The following is a 19323-nucleotide window of genomic DNA, read 5'->3' as shown; positions in this document are numbered from 1 at the left end:
TCGAACTAGTCTGTGGTTTGAGACAACTCAAACAACGTGTAAGAATTCTGTGGAATCTTCCAGAAGTTTATTAGTTTTTACGTGGGAAATGTTGATTGAGAGTGAAAGTTCGAAGCTGATTCGATAAAACTGTCATTATTATGTTTGTCGTACAGCGAAGTTCCTGTGATTCAGGTTACTCCTGTAATACTGAGCTCTTAGTAAGATTGTTCGCTTGTCTTATCCCGACAGAAAAAACGCCGACCGACACGGACATAGGATAGTATAATTGTGTTACTATATATTCGGTTGGTTAATTTAACAATTAATTGGCTTAAACCTTGCACGTATGCACTAGTCATTCGATACTATGAATAGGTTGAACGAATGAAACCGAAAATTAAAATAACTTTACACAAATTTTAGTAGTATAATTTCTTCTAGAGCATGTTACTGTTGCCCTGTTGTGATTAGGTTTCAGAACATTGGATGGTGGGATGTATATTTTTCCGCAAACTTCTTTACGAAAAATTTAAAGTTGGAATTATAATTCCCATTTACTACGACAGGCAAAGTAACTTTGGAACGAAAGGTTTATCCACAATAAATACGATATTTTAAAATTTAAATGCAAAATAAATATGCGTGATATGGTTAAGGAGATACATTTCTGTTTAACTTACTAATTTTTTGTACGATGATTCTATTTTTAGATAGCTGTTGATAACTTGTTTTATTATGAGCTATTAGATTAGTTATGCATTAGAATTAAATGAAAGTATACAAAACAATAATCTTGCCTGTTGTTTTGTATGGGTGCGAAACATGGTCTCTCACTCAGAGGGAGGAACACAGATTGCAGGTGTTTGAGAATCGGGTGTTGAGGAGGATATTTGGGCCTAAGAGGGAAGACGATGGGGCGTGGAGAAAACTGCACAATGACGAGCTTAAAAATCTGTACTGCTCCCCCAGTATTGTGAGGGTGATTAAGTCGAGAAGAGTGAGATGGGCGGGACATGTAGCGCGCATGGATGGGACAAGAGGTGTGCACCGGGTACTGGTTGGGAAACCTGAAGGGAAGAAACCGCTGGGGAGACCTAGACGTAGATGGGAGGATAATCTCAGGCGGGATCTATGGGAGATAGGAGTTGAAGGAAACTGGATTTTGTTGGTCCAGGACAGGGATCGGTGGAGGGCTTTGGTTAATTCGGTGATGAACCTTCGGGTTCGGTAAGCCATCTAGTTAGTTAGTTAGTTATTAGAATTAAATGCTGAGGGTGTTGTTCAGTGGCGGGATTTTTTGTGAATATTCTGACGACATTCGCGTTTATAAAATCGGGGATTTGCTTGGCCAAATGAATTCGTACCAAACGCACGATATTTGATGCCTGTAGACCACGGAAAGAGCGGTGCCCGAAAGAAAAAGACACAATAGCATTCTGATATTTAAGACTCAGTGGCAACTATAAGTGCCACTTGCTTTAACAGTCAATAAATCTGCCTTTGATATTTATAGATTTCTTAAGATTCTTGCTGTAAACAGCGAGAATCTTTCCTTAAACAGCTCTAACAAGTTGATCTAAGTAATGATGAATAGTTGTGTTTTCTTTGCGGTACGGAATGAATTCTAAAATACGTATTATAGACAAAATTCAACTTTAAAGTGTGGTTGAATGAAGTTAAAGATTCTCTTGGCCTTTCACGACGTTGTGGGTGGTGTTGGTAATTGTGTTTCCCGAAACTAGCTTCTGGAACTGTTTGAAGGTCGTGATGGCAGCTGCTCGGAATTACGGAAGGGATCTTTCAACTGTTTTCTTTGCAATTCCATATTTCCTGTTGAAACGTGAACAGATATTCCACTAGCTCCGTAAAATTTCTTTCCGTTTTCATATTTTGCCCGGGTTTCATCTTCCTGCCCCACCTAAAGAATATAAATGGCTTACCGTATAAATAATAAGAGGAAGATTTACCCATAACCCGAACACAGATTTGTAAGAAAGCGCGAATAATTCAAGCTGTTGCTTTTATAAATGCAAAACTATAAGCATCAGGGCTAATAGTTTCGTGCATTGCTTTCCTCGTGAAAATGAATTGTATGGTCTGAGGTTGTCAATTGGACTGATTACGTAAATGCATTCGTGCGTGCCAAGTCGAAGCGTCTCCGGTAACGTCGTCAAATTGTCATTAGGATCGACCTGAATCTTGCCGACACAGCTTCGGAATCTAGGCTTTATGTAACATCGTAATTCTGTTTCAACAGAGTAGATGCGTTGTGGGTTGCAGTCTACTTCATTTTAACGTGGGCAAAGATTGTAAAACATTTATTTATTAATTCATGGTTTATTTTTCATCGATATCACTAGTTCAGACCGTGTAACGTCGAATGGAAAAAATGATAATGAATTGAGAAAGATATGGAAGGAGGATGTAATGATGTAATGGATAACGAGTTAGGAAGAGATATGGATGGAAGCGGCCGTGACATATTTTAAGGTACGACCCCATCATTTGCCTGGAAGGACTGGGGTACAGCCATTAAACATCTGGGTTAGGATAGTTGGTCTCCGGTCCGAGTTTTGAAGCCGGGACTTTCGGAATACGAAGCACTCGGCCTCAACGTTCGGTAAAATAAACATGTTTGTTACTTTTAATACGATTTAATGTTTAAATTTTTTCCCCTCCTTTTAGTATTAATTTTATTATTCTTTACAAGATTTGCGCCCGTTAGACCCGTTAAAATATTACGCAGTCTGGTCAAACCATCTCATTTTTGGTCTTCCTATAGATGTCTTTCCTCGAGGTCTGTAGTTCAAACCTCTTTCTTCTTGATCTATAGTCTGTCAGTCTAGGTCTTATCTACTCTGTCGTATTTCTATGACAGCATCAATTTTGTATTCTACTATCCCAACCACGTGAGCTCTAGTTCCCTAATCTATAATATTGCTTAGTTTTCTGAGTACTTAATTCTTCGTTTAGTTTTGACGACAGTTTCATTTTAGCTGAGAATTTACTTGGCCTTAATGCAGATGACAGTGTGAAAATGATTGGCTTCCGGAAAACTTCTTAAAAAGGGTAGACGAATTTTAACAGGGGCCAGAGACCTCGTGACTTACAACTCTTTTCCATGTCGTGAGTGAATTGAAAACAACGCTACAAGAAGTGTGCACAAAACTATGTAATATCTAGAGAACAACTTCGAAGAAAAATGAAGTTTGTAAAAGTTTTATAAAAATGGAAAAAAAAAATAGAACAAGGGCAGGAACAGTAATGATGAACTGGTCACGTGAACTTCTGCCGTGTCTCCCCGCGCGGTCGCGTGCCCCTCTCTGCCTCCCCCGGTGGCTGGAGTTGGGGTTGGAATCCCATCAAGAAGCTGCTAGTAGCAGTAGTACCCTGTCGTTCGTCCCAACGCCCAGTGCATCGCAGTGCCTTCCACACCCCGTCCCGAGGGTAAGTGAAACCTGTCGACGTACACAAAGTCCTCAGCAGAACATTCGGATTTTTAAGCGGCGAAGTGAGGGCGCTAAATGACGAAGTACTTGGTCACTCGCTGTTTTAAGGAAGTCAAATCCAGGAAACTCTAATGAAGATTTCCGTCTTCTGGGTTGTTGCGCTGTGTAGTCTGGTCGATGTTAACCAACGTTTCAGAGGTCATACTGCCTCCGTCATCAGAGTATGAAGATTTCTGTCTTCTGGGTTGTTGCGCTGTGTAGACTGGTCGATGTTTACCAACATTTCAGAGGTCATACTGCCTCCGTCATCAGAGTATGAAGATTTCTGTCTTCTGGGTTGTTGCGCTGTGTAGACTGGTCGATGTTTACCAACATTTCAGAGGTCATACTGCCTCCGTCATCAGGGCGATTAAAAATATGAAGATTTCTGTCTTCTGGGTTGTTGCGCTGTGTAGACTGGTCGATGTTTACCAACGTTTCAGAGGTCATACTGCCTCCGTCATCAGGGCGATTAAAAATATGAAGATTTCTGTCTTCTGGGTTGTTGCGCTGTGTAGACTGGTCGATGTTTACCAACGTTTCAGAGGTCATACTGCCTCTGTCATCAGGGAGATTAAAAATATGAAGATTTCTGTCTTCTGGGTTGTTGCGCTGTGTAGACTGGTCGATGTTAACCAACGTTTCAGGGTCATACTGCCTCCGTCATCAGAGTATGAAGATTTCTGTCTTCTGAGTTGTTGCGCTGTGTAGTCTGGCAGATGTTTACCAACGTTTCAGAGGTCATACTGCCTCCATCATCAGGGCGATGAGTATGAAGATTTCTGTCTTCTGGGTTGTTGCGCTGTGTAGTCTGGTCGATGTTTACCAACGTTTCAGAGGTCATACTGCCTCCGTCATCAGGGCGATTAAAAATGTGAAGATTTCTGTCTTCTGGGTTGTTGCGCTGTGTAGTCTGGCAGATGTTTACCAACGTTTCAGAGGTCATACTGCCTCCGTCATCAGGGCGATGAGTATGAAGATTTCTGTCTTCTGGGTTGTTGCGCTGTGTAGTCTGGTCGATGTTAACCAACGTTTCAGAGGTCATTCATCGCCCTGATGATGGAGGCAGTATGACCTCTGAAACGTTGGTAAACATCGACCAGTCTACACAGCGCAACAACCCAGAAGACAGAAATCTTCATACTCATCGCCCTGATGATGGAGGCAGTATGACCTCTGAAACGTTGGTAAACATCGACCAGACTACACAGCGCAACAACCCAGAAGACGGAAGTCTTCATACTCACCGCTGTGAGAACCTCAAGTCTTACAAGCTCTGATGAGTTTTGCCGTTAACATATTGGATACGAATGACTGGCATCATTTCAACCCCATAAGATAGGCTATATAGCGTAGGAAAATTATTAATGAGTGGTGGGTGGGTAAAAATTTGGAAGGAGGCTGCTGTGGCCTGTTTAAAACTGCCGTCCCGGAATTCCTCTGTAGAGACTGAGGAAAACCGAAGAGAAGACCTATCAGGATACCGACCACATCACACTTTAGCTCGGATGGTGAGACAGGAAATGTATACAGAATTTTGGCGAGGAAACTTTTCGGAACACTGCTACTTGGAAATCTAGGAAGGATGTGGGAGTAGAGTTTTAATTTCGATTTTTAGAACACGCGTTGTAAGGATGAGGGTTGGATAGAACAGTTTCAGGATCGATTTTAAATTTTGTATCACATTTATTTCTACTCTTTCGTTATTATCACTGCCTTTCCAAAAAGCAAATTCAAATCGAGGTTAAAACAATGGGGATAAAACATTCCATTCTGCTAGCCAATTTTGGACTGCAGGTGCATCAAATAAATATTTACCTGCATGAAATGTATCGGCACTACGGAAAACATGCGTGAATATTTAAGTAACCTAACGCCAATCACAGGAAACGGTTTCTGATCTGTAACGTTTTATATAATTCTCCTCACCGCTAAAAGTAAGCATCTCCATACTTCCTTTAGAAACGTTAAAGCACTGTTACTTTCACTTTCTTGCCGTTGAAATTGTCTGTTACATTTTCATGTCCACGTACAGAATTAATAAAAGAGGCTGGGGAAGGATGGCTGTCTTCTGGATTGTTGCACCATGCAGTCTGGTATAAATTTGCCGGCGTTTCAGATGTGATTGTTTCCTCCATCATCAGGACGATGTCATCCATCGCGTCGGTAAACTTCTACCAGACTACACGCGCAACAACCCCATTGATGAATTACTTTAATTTGTTTATTTATTACTTTAATTAATGTTTTGTCTGACGACAGGTCCATATGAACAGGATCCTTCCATCCTTTTCTCGGACTGGGACCTGTTCATATACGTTCTTGGCAGATGATCCAGAAGTGGTTTGCAATTGCCTTCTTCTGTGTGTGAATGGAGTAATTGTTGGGATGCCACGGAGAAACCGGGGAAGCCCCCGGAGGAAAACTCCGTGTTGCCTAGACCACGGCCTTGCCCAACACAAGTTATAAATTCGGGCACCGCCGGGAATCGAACCCGAGACCCCAGCATTACAAGGCCAGCGTTCTAATCGCTAGACCACCGTGGCTTGTGACTGGTGATAATAGCATGAAAAATAAACGTCACATGTGACAGGCAGCTCAGAGAGCTGGTGTATAAAGTATTCAGTTACTTCAAGCGTGCAGCAGGCGCCTGCGTACTAATCCTCCATGTATCCATAGCGCAAGACGTTTGTTGTGTGTTTATCTGCGCCACTCGCCTTCGTCCGTGTTATTCAGTTTAGTTAATTTAGGCTGTGAAACATAATCGGATTAGTCGAAATGGTTTTAGGCCTGTTTACTGAGTAAAAGATACAGTAAAACTAATGTAAATCGCGTGATAATTGTTTGGCATTAGTTTGAACGCAGAATTAATGTTATGTAAGTATTTTTAAACAGATGAAACAAAATGGTACGCCAATTTGTAACCTCGTTCGGACATTAGATTGAATTTTGAACTTTAGACCGTCTCGTGTGTATTTCAACGGGTGGGATGTCATATTGAGATTTGAAGAATTAATTCATGCAAGAAACAATAAATTGTTACGAAGGAACTTTGTACAGTTTGGACGGGTCGATAATCGTAAACATTTTGTTATTACTGGACTTTGCCCTTGATTTTTAACTTAATAAGACTCTACGACAACTGTCTGACATATCGGATAAGGGCACTAGTGCAAGCACTGCAGTTTGTTTCATCCCTATAAGCGTTTATCTTTAGTGATAAAAGTGGAAACTGACGGTCGACGTCGCTAGTTATTCATCTTTAAATTTATATAAAAATTAAAGACCACCACGGTGGTCTAGCAGTTAGAACGCTGGCCTTGTAATCCTGGGGTCTCGGGTTCGATTCCCGGCGATGCCCGAATTTATAACTTGTGTTGGGCAAGGCCGTGGTCTAGGCAACACGGAATTTTCCTCCGGGGGCTTCCCCGGTTTCTCCGTGGCATCCCAACAATTATTCCATTCACACACAGAAGAAGGCAATGGCAAACCACTTTTGGATCATCTGCCAAGAACGTATATGAACAGGTCCCAGTCCGAGAAAAGGATGGAAGGATCCTGTTCATATGGACCTGTCGTCAGACGGAACACTAAATGATAATAATATCACCAGTTATGTGTCTAATGTTGAAAACCAACAATTTGCTTCATAAACAATATACAGTGAACACAATATTCGGTGTAACACGTGTGAGTGTACAGCACGTGACTGATTGGTTCACGATAGAAGCGTAGAAGCGTCCAGGTTCTTGTCACACATTTTGGCATCAATCTAAGAAGCGGAAGTTTTCTCGGTGCCGAATAGACGGAAAAGTAGAAACTACGATGAAATAAACCTCTTGGTAACTTAGGTAGGACGTTGGGCGTGGTCTGAAATACGTCATTCAGGAAAACAACAAAATATTCATGAATGTCCTAACATTCTGTGACGTATATTTCGGGTGGATCATTCAGTCACCTGTTCAGTCATACTTTATTTTCTTTTTTCCGCCTGTCCATGTGTCACACTGTCTCTCCTTTACCTTCTCATATTATTTCTTATCGTATTTAAATATATATTCTGGCCCCTGTTTATTTGGCAATGATTTTTCAAATGTCATTCAATGGCAATATTCTTACGAATGATAAAGAAGGACTAATGATAAAAGAAATGGTTGTGCCCTGTTTAAGTTCCTGTTCTGGAGGAACGAAAGAATGTCACCGATTACATCAGATAGAAGAAAAGTTTCCGAGACCACCCTTTGCTCTGCCTAATTTCTCTCTTTGTTTGTTTAGAGCGAAATGTTTTTATTCGCTAAATATATAGGCTATCTTTATTTTTAAATATGTACACAGATGGGTTTAACTTATTTCGGAACTTCACCACAGAGTTGTTTGAGGTTATGACCCACGACCCAGACAATTATTGGATCGAATCCTACAGGCCAAGTCCGAGGTTCACTGTGTGAACATCTCGTTACGTAACGTGCTCTGAAGACCTACAGGATGTTGATTAAATAAATTCGTTTTAACACGGAGCAGCAACGAGTCACAACCAGCCTTATGCCCAGGAGTGGTTCTTTAAGGGTGTACAGCCATGTCACTTTCTAAATTTCGTAAGTGCAAAAGAAGTGATGAAAAATTGTTATTGTCTGTTTTAATTAGCCATGCGAAGTACTGTTCAGTCAGTGCTGATAGGTGCATGAGCACGGTGTAAAGATTTACATCAGAAGTGTGGCTGATGACACCACAGAATCCTGCACATGACGCCAAATCGATTGGATTGAAGTCCGGAGAACGTGGAGACCAGGCTTCCGTAGTATGACGGTACGATTGAAATGTATCTGACCTCCGGTTAAAAAGACGACCCCTCGGTGTCTTAAAGGAAAGCGTGCTTCGAAATGGTGCACAGAACTCTAAAGTGGGCAGATTCTTTAATCAAATCTAAAACTTCTTGACGATGGTGAAGAGTCAATTGAATAAAAATTTACTTGGATATTATCCATCGTCTAGTAAAATGTAAAACGACGTTTCGGAGATGGGACTCTATCTCCGTCTTCAGGTTCCTACACAGTTGGGCCCACTAGATAGAGCTAATCCCTATCTCCGGAGATAGGAACCTGAAGACGGAGATAGAGTCCCATCTCCGAAACGTCGTTTTACGTTTTATATTTACTAGACGATGGATAATATCCAAGAAAATTTGTAATCAACTGTAATATCTGTATCGAGTATCTGTATTACCTTACAAATTGCGATCTAAAACAGCGTGATCACGCTTTTATTATGCAAGTGGATATTAATTTGTTTAGACACACCCTGTGTGTTACAGTCTCTTAGACAAACTACAGCAGATCGAGTTTATTTGGACTTCGATCGCCGCGACACTTGTATCTGGTTACAAATTAAAGGACTCTAAGCACCATGCTTTTCCTTGAACTTTTCAAACAAACGAACTTTGCACTCCTGGGCGTGTAAGAAATTGCAAGTATTTCAAATCCTTCTTAAAATCGTCATATATTGTCCTCTGTTGTATTGGGTAATGCCACGCATCAGACATGTTCGTGACACGGGGTAATCGTGTTGAAATGAGATCTCAGCGGCCCCGCGGTCGTAGCACATCTCCGACCGTACGAATACTCAGATCGAGCACGATAGAAAAATAAAGCATGTAAAAAGAAACTAAAATACAGAAAGAAGACTTGGATAAAATGTCGCTTTTACATTTGATAATTTTCCATAATCGCAATTTTCACTCGTAATAAGATAGAGGTTATCACAGCGGTGAGTCCGAAGATGACTGACTTCTGGGTTGTAGATCCATGTAGTCTGGTTTACGGACGTTTCAGAGGTCCTTGCTGTCTGCCATCCGGGCGATTCTACCAGACTACACGATGATAGGTCTATAACCCAGAAAGAAATGTTTGTTGACCAATAGTCCCTATAAAATATGCATACAAACAAAACTGTTTACACTAAGAAAGGACACTAATGCATTATTAGTGTCCTTTCATAGTGTAAACAGTTTTGTTTGTATGCATATTTTATATTCCAATACACTACGCGGTATGTAAGGTTTTAAGACCAATAGTCCCATTTAGCTACGAATGTGTTAGGTATTCCCTGTGTAAACCCAAGAAAGGTAGTCGAAATTCCTTACTTTAATTTTTAGCTTGTTCGAGTCGAAGGAATGTCCGGTAGACATTTTCCTTCAATTTGTGCAATGAACATTAACATTTAGTCATAATGTAGCTAAACATTTAGTACGTGTATGAAAAATGAGGGCGCTTTCAATTCTTTCCAACACAAAACTTCCTTTTTAATAATAAACAAAAGAGCTGGTTATAATTTCGCAGATTTAGCCACTGCAAGGGAAAAAAAACAGCTGAACAACGCGAAAGAACGCATTACCACAACCCACATGTATCTCTTTAATCCATTTTAAACCCTTATTATATTCTATTTTACGCGATTTATCCTTGTATTTTGCCCAAGGTTTTTTTTTACACCGTAGGCGATCGTCTACTCTGCCTATTGGTTAAACCGGCGATGATTCTGTGCATCTTAAGGACATTGCAGTACCTGGCGTGTCGTCCTAGCCGCCTGCAGTTCTCCCTCTTTAACGCGGTTGTTACTCCGCAGTCAATTTTATAAGAAGACACAGACTTGCGGTAATAACATGAAGTTACTCAGTCTCCCGCAGCGAGATTAGGTCGTTATTGTAGACAGATATGAGATGTAATCTCGGCATTTGTGCAACTCCCTGAATATATATATATATATATATATATATATATATATATATATATATATATATAGAACAAGGTAGTTGCGAAAGAATGGGTATGCATCTCGGATTGGGCACCAAGAAAAATGTACAACCTTCTGGAACATATGAAATACGAGACCAATTATTAGGTTATCAAACGACGCTGTATGACATCTGAGGCGCTGATGACGAGGTAGAAGGCACTCTGGAGAAAACGAGGAAATCCGCTGAAAAGCTGAGCGAGAATAGCCTGATAGTGGTTGGAATCGGCTAACTGCCGACTGTTGTCACTTTACTGACCTGCTAAATAACTGTGGAGACGATGGCAGAATGATATATTCCCGTAATAAGTTTGGGGATGAGGTTTTCCTTTCTGCTTTAGTTGTGCCATCTGTTATTGAACCTACGAGTTCTGCTGTCACGTGACACATCGCTCTGGCGGCAGAGCTGGTGTGCGACAGAGACAGACAGACGTATGAAAATTCCCACTAGATGGCAGAACGGGTCAAAGTGAGAACATGGTGATCGGCTGCAACATGTAGCACGCATGGGGAGGAAATGGGCATACAGAATGTTGGTGGAAAATCCTTCTGGAAGACCACCACTGGGCAGACCGAGAAGGAAAATGGTTGGAGTTGGCTCAGGATCGTGTCCGGTGGTGGGCTTTGGTGTTGTCGGTGTCGGACGTCCGGTGTCTCGACTGATATAACTGCCAGGTCATCAGCATAAGCTAGGATTTTGTGTTGTGCCTTCTGACCTTGTAGCTTCCTCATAATTGGGTCAATTGGAATCTTAAATGAGAGGCCACAAATAGGACAACCTTGCTTCATTCCTGTTACTTAGTTTGTCGTTTGTCGGTGTGGAATTCGTGTCTTATTATCGCGGTACATAATCTTGACTAGGTGTACAAACTTAATACCCGGAGGTACTGCAATACAGGGCCAACCCATGACCGACTTGGAACAAGCCCCTAGCACTCCACCATTTTCCAAAACCCAGTTTAATATTCTGACCCTGCGATGCAGGAAGTATCAGATATTAAGCTCATAAGAACAGACACTTTTACTAATAAAATAGCGCCTATTACATTCATAATAACAATGACTATCAGCAATCACTTATACATGCAATATGTAGCATGCAAAAATACGAGGTACATTAAGACAATTGTCACGTGGAAGTGAGTGGCTTTCTTGTCTTGAAGCTGTTTCTGAAAATGGTATTCTTCTGGGTTGTTGTGTCGTGTAGTTTGTAGAATTTTACCGAAGTTTTAGATGCCTCCGACATCGCCCTAATGATGGAGGCAGCAAGCTCCTCTGAAACGCAGGTTTACCAGACTACACGGCGTAATAGCAGTTTTAATACTCACCGCCTTGTGAACCTGATATTTCACTACGTATTGTTCTGTGAGGTTGCTTTGTTTTAGGGACTCAGCTTAATCGATAAATCTTCCGAGCTCGTGTAGATGTTACAATTGAAACCTACGTGTCCGGACAGTGATCAATGTGGCTTCTGCCTGCTGGAGGGGAAATAGATAGGCACGGAATACCACACGTGCACGCACGCACAAATCCTTGCTAGTACACAGAAAGGTGAAATAATATGTACAGTGGAGTCAAAAGATTAACCCACCTAAACTGGACCGAAGGACGGTAGGATATTCGAAAATGTCGGGTGTAAGGAAGGCCAATTAAAACGACGATGGCAAATGAAACCTCAATTAAAACTCTTTTTACAACGTTCTTAGATTATGACGAAAATACAATAAGGTATCAATGAAAAAAATCTCACAAACGAAAATATTATTTAACATAATGTAAATTTGTGACTGCAAGAATTGATTTAAGAAATTGTTAGTTGGTAGTTGCATCTGAGCCGCGTTCCTTTTCTTCGCGGCAAGGTTCCGCCAGCGTACGATTTCACGTCTTGAAATGAGTGAAAAGAAAGTCCCCTCTGAGACCAAAATTGAACAGGGTTCAGAAGAACTTGTGCAATGACAGACTTCAAATACTCAGACACCGTCGTGAAAGTGAGATTACCGTGATTAAATTCGTGTAATAAGAGAACAATGTCGACTGGATTTCCTCCAGAGTTAAAACTTGGTATTACGAAGATATTACAGAACTTGGAAGTTTATGATCTAAACGGATTGCGCAGTAATATCAGAGTATTGACATCATGGGGTTATATAATTGGCTGATTATGTAGATCGGAGTGGAAGACAGAAAAGCATAAGTGTATTAAATCTTGGTAAGAGGCCACAAGAGGATTGCCTGAACTGGTTCAGATTAAAATCGCATTATTGAATTCCTCCGCGTTGCCTAGGATGAAGCAACCGCATTTCAAATATTTCCTCACTTTTGAGACTTGGTGGCTGAAAGAAACGGCTGTGGAAGAACATTCGAGTATTGATTGTACCAGCGCGTACGACGTCCGCGCACGCCGTTCAACCTTTGATTAGCGAACGAGGAGAATTGGTGTGAACAGTTCTGACGGTCGAATAGCAGCCCTCGGACCAATGGCTCCCGGCTTCCACCACCAGCACCACCAAGGCAGGTCGGTCGCCATGTTCATTTATAAACACAATGGTAGGGCCAATCATAAAACCCCGACAAACATTCGCTTAATGTCAACAGCGGGATTATTTTCGCTATGTCGATATTGGTAAAAAGGAAAAAGAAAACTTTGAATGAAGCACGTAAGGCATACGACATTTTGTTTTCAAAATCTGATAGACCGAGGCTTCTTGAGAGACTTAAGCTTAGATCGAAGGATAGTATTGAAATGGATCTTGGAGAAATATGGTGTTAACACGTGGACTGGATTTATTGGGTTCAGGATAGTGTCCATGGACAAGCTTTTATCAACACTGTGATGAATATTTTGTTATTTAGAAAGTTTATTGGTTATTTCACTGACCCACTTCACAGTTAGAAGAATTTAACTTATATTTGGCTGTACTATTTCCCTGAAATTTGTATTGCAGATTTGTTCATTATTTCGGAATACAACTCTGTGTCTGGCATTTGTGTACCGTAGACACGAATTTCACTTCGGTGGTAATCAGAAAGCTGCATATTACAATGGACAGAGAGACATTTCCTCACGTAGATTACAGCATATTATTATTAGTAGTAGTATTTTTGTATTAAGTGATAGTGATGAGACATGATTGCAAACTTTGCTTAGAAAGCCTTATGAGAAGACCACTCGGAACAGCTTAGATAGGAGGATAATATTAAAATGGGTCTTCGGGAGATAGTGTTGGTGTGGATTGGAGTCATCTGACTCAGGATAGGGAACGTCGACGGGCTCTTATGAACACGATAATAAACCTTCTGGTTCCATAAAAGGCATGGAATTTCTTGGTTAGCTGAGCGTAGTATTGGCTTTCAAAAAAAGAACAACAGCAACATCGTCATTCGACCGCTCGAAACTTCTCATCGCGATGCGTGAATACCACGACACTGCCTCGGTTAAGAAAGACATTTGCCCTATTTGTGTTCCATATAAGGAAATATAATCTCTGTCAACTCTTGTTCTTGACATACTCAAGCGTTTACAGTAACTTGAGCAGTCGATAGTAACACTTTATTGAATTCCGATAACGCGCGCTCTTTCCCAATTTTCCGAGTCATTAGCAATGAACATCCTCGGATAAATAATGGGTGAATGTTTTATCTTAAGACGAGCGATGGAGTTTGTGTTCCGGGAAACTACACACAACCATTATTAATAACAGCAAATGTTGCTACTGTAACCTACGAGAATTGATGCAGGGGGGGATTGGAGATTAATCAACTCTTTTAAAGAGGCCATTTGGAAAAACGAATTGAGATGGGAAAATGAAATGGAAATAGGCCTCATATAAAGAGCATAAAACAAGGCGAACGGATGAGCAGACACGCACAGATATGGGATGTCATAAAATATGATCAAAATCAGTCTGACCATTCGCTTTTTTATATAACGCAGTATGAAAATGCGTTTATTGTAATTATTTCGAAAATCAAAAGTCTCTTTGAAGAGAATTAGGTTATGTTATATTTTTCTTGTCAATTTTCGTTCGAAACAGTGTCCCCCCCCTCCCCGTAAGTACACTCGTTATCGTCGGAGAAACGCATGTGTAAAGTGTCCGTTATTGTTGCCCCATTTTAACTAGAATTGGATACATTTTGGTAAAATTCTCCCATAAGCTTCTGTGCGCGCGCCTAGAATTCTAGCGCGATTTAATTTTTCAGCTTATAACAGGTTTATTCAGGCCGCCACGGTGGTCTAGCGGTTAGAACGCTGGCCTTGTAATCCTGGGGTCTCGGGTTCGATTCCCGGCGGTGCACGAATTTATAACTTTTGGTGGGCAAGGCCGTGGTCTAGGCAACACGGAGTTTTCCTCCGGGGGCTTCCCCGGTTTCTCCGTGGCATCCCAACAATTACTCCACTCACACACAAAAGAAGGCAATGGCAAACCACTTCTGGATCATCTGCCAAGAACGTATATGAACAGGTCCCAGTCCGAGAAAAGGATGGAAGGATCCTGTTCATATGGACCTGTCGTCAGACAGAACACTAAATAAATAAAATAAACAGGTTTATTGGGATTCTTTATTGGGTTGTTTCTTATTCTTCTAGTATTTTTGAGTCCTGTTGGTTGGTTTATAGCTTCACCAGCCACTGCCTGTCTCCCACAGGCACGAGAAGGAAGTTTTCATGGTACAGCATTCATATAAATACGTTTTAATATGATGGCCGAATATTAAAAAAATATTATTATATACCGGTAGCTTAGTATTAATACATTTTCCCTCTGGGTCTGTTATCTGTCTGAAGTTAATATTTTTTCTTCTAGGTGTCAGTTAAGGAATTGCCTTATCTGACAGAAGGGCAGATGGAGAGGAGGAAACCACCATTTCTTCGAAAGGCAGGGAAGAGCCGAGCAGAGGTGTGTATCATCGTGAGACCTCGCAGTGCATGTGATAGAGGCTAAGCCGTTATTCATTTAGTTCAAGAGAACTTTCTTTTTCATTCTTCCTTCCAATTAAAAATGATGTCAGTTGGAGAATCATCCTGAAAATGTACATGCTCTATCTCCTAGAAATATACGCCTACAACTTGTGTAAATTACCCCTTTTTTCAGCAGAAAACAATATGGCGGCTGAAAGAAATATTTTTGATTGAATTAAAATTGATAAACAAATGTGACGAGGAATCTGAGACAGAAAATAAAATATCTACAGATATGAAACACACATAAACATTCTTGTAATGTACTCGCTAATTAATTCATCAATCCACCCAAGAATCTGAAATAATTTTGATTGTGTTAATGCCTGCGAATTTACTTAAAAGTCACGATCTTCTTTATTATAGTCTCTCTAATTGTTAGGAAGTTGAAAGAGGACCGAAATTGTTTTGAGGTCGAGTAGAACAGAATTAATTTGTCTGATAAGAAATTACGTAGTTTTGACAGCTCTGCAGAAATTATTCTCATGCTTTAAGAAGGTCTCAGCAAATCGGGACGGTCTGGTCTGTGCTGACGATGCTAATTTTCTGAGCGAAAACACAAATACTATAAATTAAAACTTTTATATGTTAGTAAAGGAAGTGTATCATAGTTACGTAAAATTATTTTTCATAAATTGTCTTTGAGTGACTCAGAAATAGTTAAAACATTGTCGATCACGTGTGGGTTTTCTCGTGATGTAAATTTACATTTATTATATGAAGATTTCTGTCTTCTGGGTTATTGCGCTGAATATTCATCGCCCTGATGACGGAGGCAGTATGACCTCTGAAACGTTGGTTAACATCGACCAGACTACACAGCGCAATAACCCAGAAGACAGAAATCTTCATATTCACCGCTGTGAGAACCTCAAGTCTTACATTTATTATATATTTATATTGTTATTCTAATATTTCCCCCTTGCGCAGCACTACCACAGGTCAGACTCACGAGCCGCCACTGAGTTTCATAGTATATAGGCATACTCTATGGTAAATATTATTAGGATGATCAGATTAAGAAGGATGACGTGGACGGGGAATGTGGCACTCATGGGGGGTATAATAAGTACTCACAAAAGTTTTGGCGCAAAATCTGAAAGTAAGATACTATTCCCGTAGATGAGAGAACAATAAATGTGCCGGATTAAACTGGACTTATTATTATTAAGTGTTCTGTCTTACGACAGGTCATTGCTCTGCCCAAAAAGAGCTCTCCAGTTGTCCCTATTCTCGGCTTCTCGCTTTAATTCCTGGAACGTCATCTTCTTTCCTTGTTTTAAGGTCGTCGATTAGCTGTATCCGCCTTCTTCCCAGTCCTCGCTTTCCTTCAACCTGGCCTTCGGTGATATCACTCAGTAACCCATTCCTTCTCATAATATTTCCCAGCCAGTTAGCTTTCCTTCGTGTAATCGCCTGCAGAATGCTTCTTTGCTCGTTGACTCTCCTCAATACTTCTTCGTTGGTCACTCGATCCGTCCACCTGATCTTCTCTATTCTTCTCCAACACCACGTTTCAAAACTCTCCAGGTATTTCTGTTCCTTCTTCCTGAGTGTCCAAGTCTCTGCTCCATACAGCGCGACACTCCATACGTAACACTTCACTAGTTTCTTCTTCATCTCCAAGCCCAACTTGCTAGGACAGGATAAATTGGCTGACTGTTTTGAACATGATAATGAATCAGTACGTTTTATGAAAGGGAAATAAGTTACTGATCAATTGAGCAGGTACCAGTTTCACAAGGACTGTTTCTTGTATTCATAGGTGTACTAAGGTACGGACCATCCTTAACTATGTAATTAACTCCATGGAGTAGAGTACTGTGTAAGAACGTGTTGTTTGAAGTCTCATTTCGATGTATCCTTAAACAATTGAGAGTAGATGACTGGCAATTTCGTGTGAAATTTCTAGATGAAATTTAATTTGTTGCAAGGGCCGAATTATGCAGTGCATGCACGTGGACTGTTTTGGATGTTATCGAGATATGAACGACCATCACCGAATATTTCCGAATGCTAAAAATGTGATGTCGAACGCAGTAATAGCTGCTGCCACCTCTGTTGTACGATTCAAACTCTATGGTCCATAACACAGTTAAATAAAAATAGTAGATGATTATCTTCAAAGTATGGCGGCATTTGTAATTCTGATGTGTAAAATAAGCGGCAGTTAAATCGTGTGTAGTAGATGCACAGGATACATGATATTAATCTATAGTAGATAAAGCATCGTGTATTACCGAATGGGGATATAGGCTAAGTTGCCTGTAATGCAAGTGTAGATTGACTAATATCTAGAAGAGGAATTCAACTCGAAGGATAATTAACAAAGTAACTGACGAAGTACATGGAGCAGAGGCATTCTTATGAAGCTGATAATCGCCCAGCCATAAGTTACCCACCTTTTATGGAACCAGTAGGTATTCTCAAAAGGTTATCATCACTTGACCAGTTCCACCTGTCCTGTAGCAGATGACTCCAGTGAGCATTCTCACACTTTTAAATATCTATTTTAATATTATCTTCTGAGGTCTTCCAAGTGCTCCCTTTTTGTTAGGTTTTGTGAATCAGTTTTTTACTGTCCCCATCTCACTCATGCGTGTTGTGACTCATGATCCATTCCTTTGGTCACCATAATAAGAAATATAATTAATAGTGTAATAATTTCTGTGAAGAAGAAGAAGAAACTATAATAGCTTGAACTCTGAAGAAACTGAATGTAGACTTTTCTGGTTTACTGATTAGCTTCTGAAGGACTCTACTCCATTATTTAGTTAATATCTAAAATTATGTAAGATGCTTTGTAGAATTTGGTACAGAATATTTTTGTTTTCAGACTGGTGGAGGAGGGATGGAACCTAGTAGGTCAGCTGTTACTGGTAGCTCTGAAGATGTGGCTCCAGATGCCCTTCTACGACAGAATCAGGAATTACAGCGAAGACTGGAAGATGAAGCAGCAAGTTACAAGCGTAGGTTGGAGACATACAGACAAGCACAACAACATCAGGCAGCCTTAGTTAGCCGACTCCAAGCAAAGGTGATCTTTTGATAATTAATGATTTTTTGAAGTTGGACCACTATATAACATCTGATTTTAGAGGAATGGTTACTAATCTGCACACAGCTTTCTTGCTTTGGCTTGTTCAAGGGCAGTTTGCCATCTCATACAAATTTGTTGTTTTCATCATGTTTGGTTTGAGTTTTTTAGGTTATGTTAGCTTAAGTTAGCTCTTATCTAACAGTTATTTGAGCTCATCTCTGAGGGTGGACAAAACTTGAGTCCTAATGTTGCTGCCCCACCCATCTTACTAATGTGTCTACCACTTTTGCCCCATCATGCTCTGTGAATGATTGTCATCACTGGTGCATTGAATAATAAGGTAGCTGTGAGTGATGAATTGGGAAGGATATGGAAGATATTGTTTATGTCCCATTGTATAGTACTGTTTAAGGGTTTTCCTAGAGTGACTGAGGAAAAACCAAAACATCTTCAGTCATGATGTCTAGCCTCCAGACTGAGATCTGAAACTGGGACTACAAAGCAGAAGGCTAACTGCCACAGCTCAGCGTTTGGTATTATTTATCTTGACACAGTTTATAGTATTTTCATTTGTATTTTTTAGTTTTCTCGGATCTGTTGAGATATGATTTGACATGTTAACTGAAGGTGTTTTATGGCGTTGAAAAAGAAGTGGCTTGGTAATTATGTATGATGAGTTGTAAAAAAATTAGCTCTGACTTTTTGGTGGATGGACCGACGGTTACCATAAACAACATCATTTTGGATAGTTTTTTTGTGGTTTATTTAACAATGCTTTTTCAGTAGCTGAGACCATATAGCATCGAATGAGAACATGATAGTGAATTGGAAAAGATGTGGAAAGAAGTGGTTGTGGCCTTATTTAAAGTACTATCCCTGGATTTGCCTGGAAGGTAATACCTATATTCTTCCAAGATCTTCATGGGGCAAAGCAGGACTACTAACCACCTTATTATGACATTTTGTCTTTATTCTGTTAGTATTTCTGTCTTTGTCTGTTTTCAGTGCTTTGTCAACTTTATTGTGTTGAATGTCAGGTTGTTTATAAATGATGAAATGTGGAA

General features: G+C 40.4%; 1 protein-coding gene and 1 pseudogene across 6 annotated transcripts in view; one reads left to right on the top strand and one right to left on the bottom strand.

Annotated features, from left to right (window-relative positions):
* Positions 1 to 19323, top strand: part of Root (ciliary rootlet coiled-coil, rootletin) — a 90904-nt gene that overhangs the window by 39287 nt on the left and 32294 nt on the right. Inside the window, exons 1-3 of one of the 6 annotated variants that reach the window (XM_087347725.1) lie at positions 3413 to 3429; positions 15065 to 15157; positions 18056 to 18256. In XM_087347725.1, coding sequence (XP_087203851.1) covers positions 15104 to 15157; positions 18056 to 18256 — 255 coding nt within the window. In that variant the 5' untranslated portion in view covers positions 3413 to 3429; positions 15065 to 15103. Of the gene's footprint in view, positions 1 to 3412; positions 3430 to 12626; positions 12775 to 15064; positions 15158 to 17286; positions 17701 to 18055; positions 18257 to 19323 lie in introns of those variants that run through there. The other 5 variants (XM_087347726.1, XM_087347727.1, XM_022061822.2 and 2 more) reach the window with 5 other exon arrangements.
* On the bottom strand, positions 11121 to 11302 carry LOC147873948 (U2 spliceosomal RNA; annotated as a pseudogene).

Source organism: Zootermopsis nevadensis, unplaced genomic scaffold (assembly GCF_977971745.1).
Source record: "Zootermopsis nevadensis isolate Lab colony 2312 unplaced genomic scaffold, Znev_1.0 Znev_ptg000012l, whole genome shotgun sequence".
NCBI lineage: Eukaryota > Metazoa > Arthropoda > Insecta > Blattodea > Termopsidae > Zootermopsis > Zootermopsis nevadensis.
The sequence above is the reverse complement of the archived record's forward strand: the minus strand, read 5'-3'. Positions and strand labels throughout refer to the sequence as shown.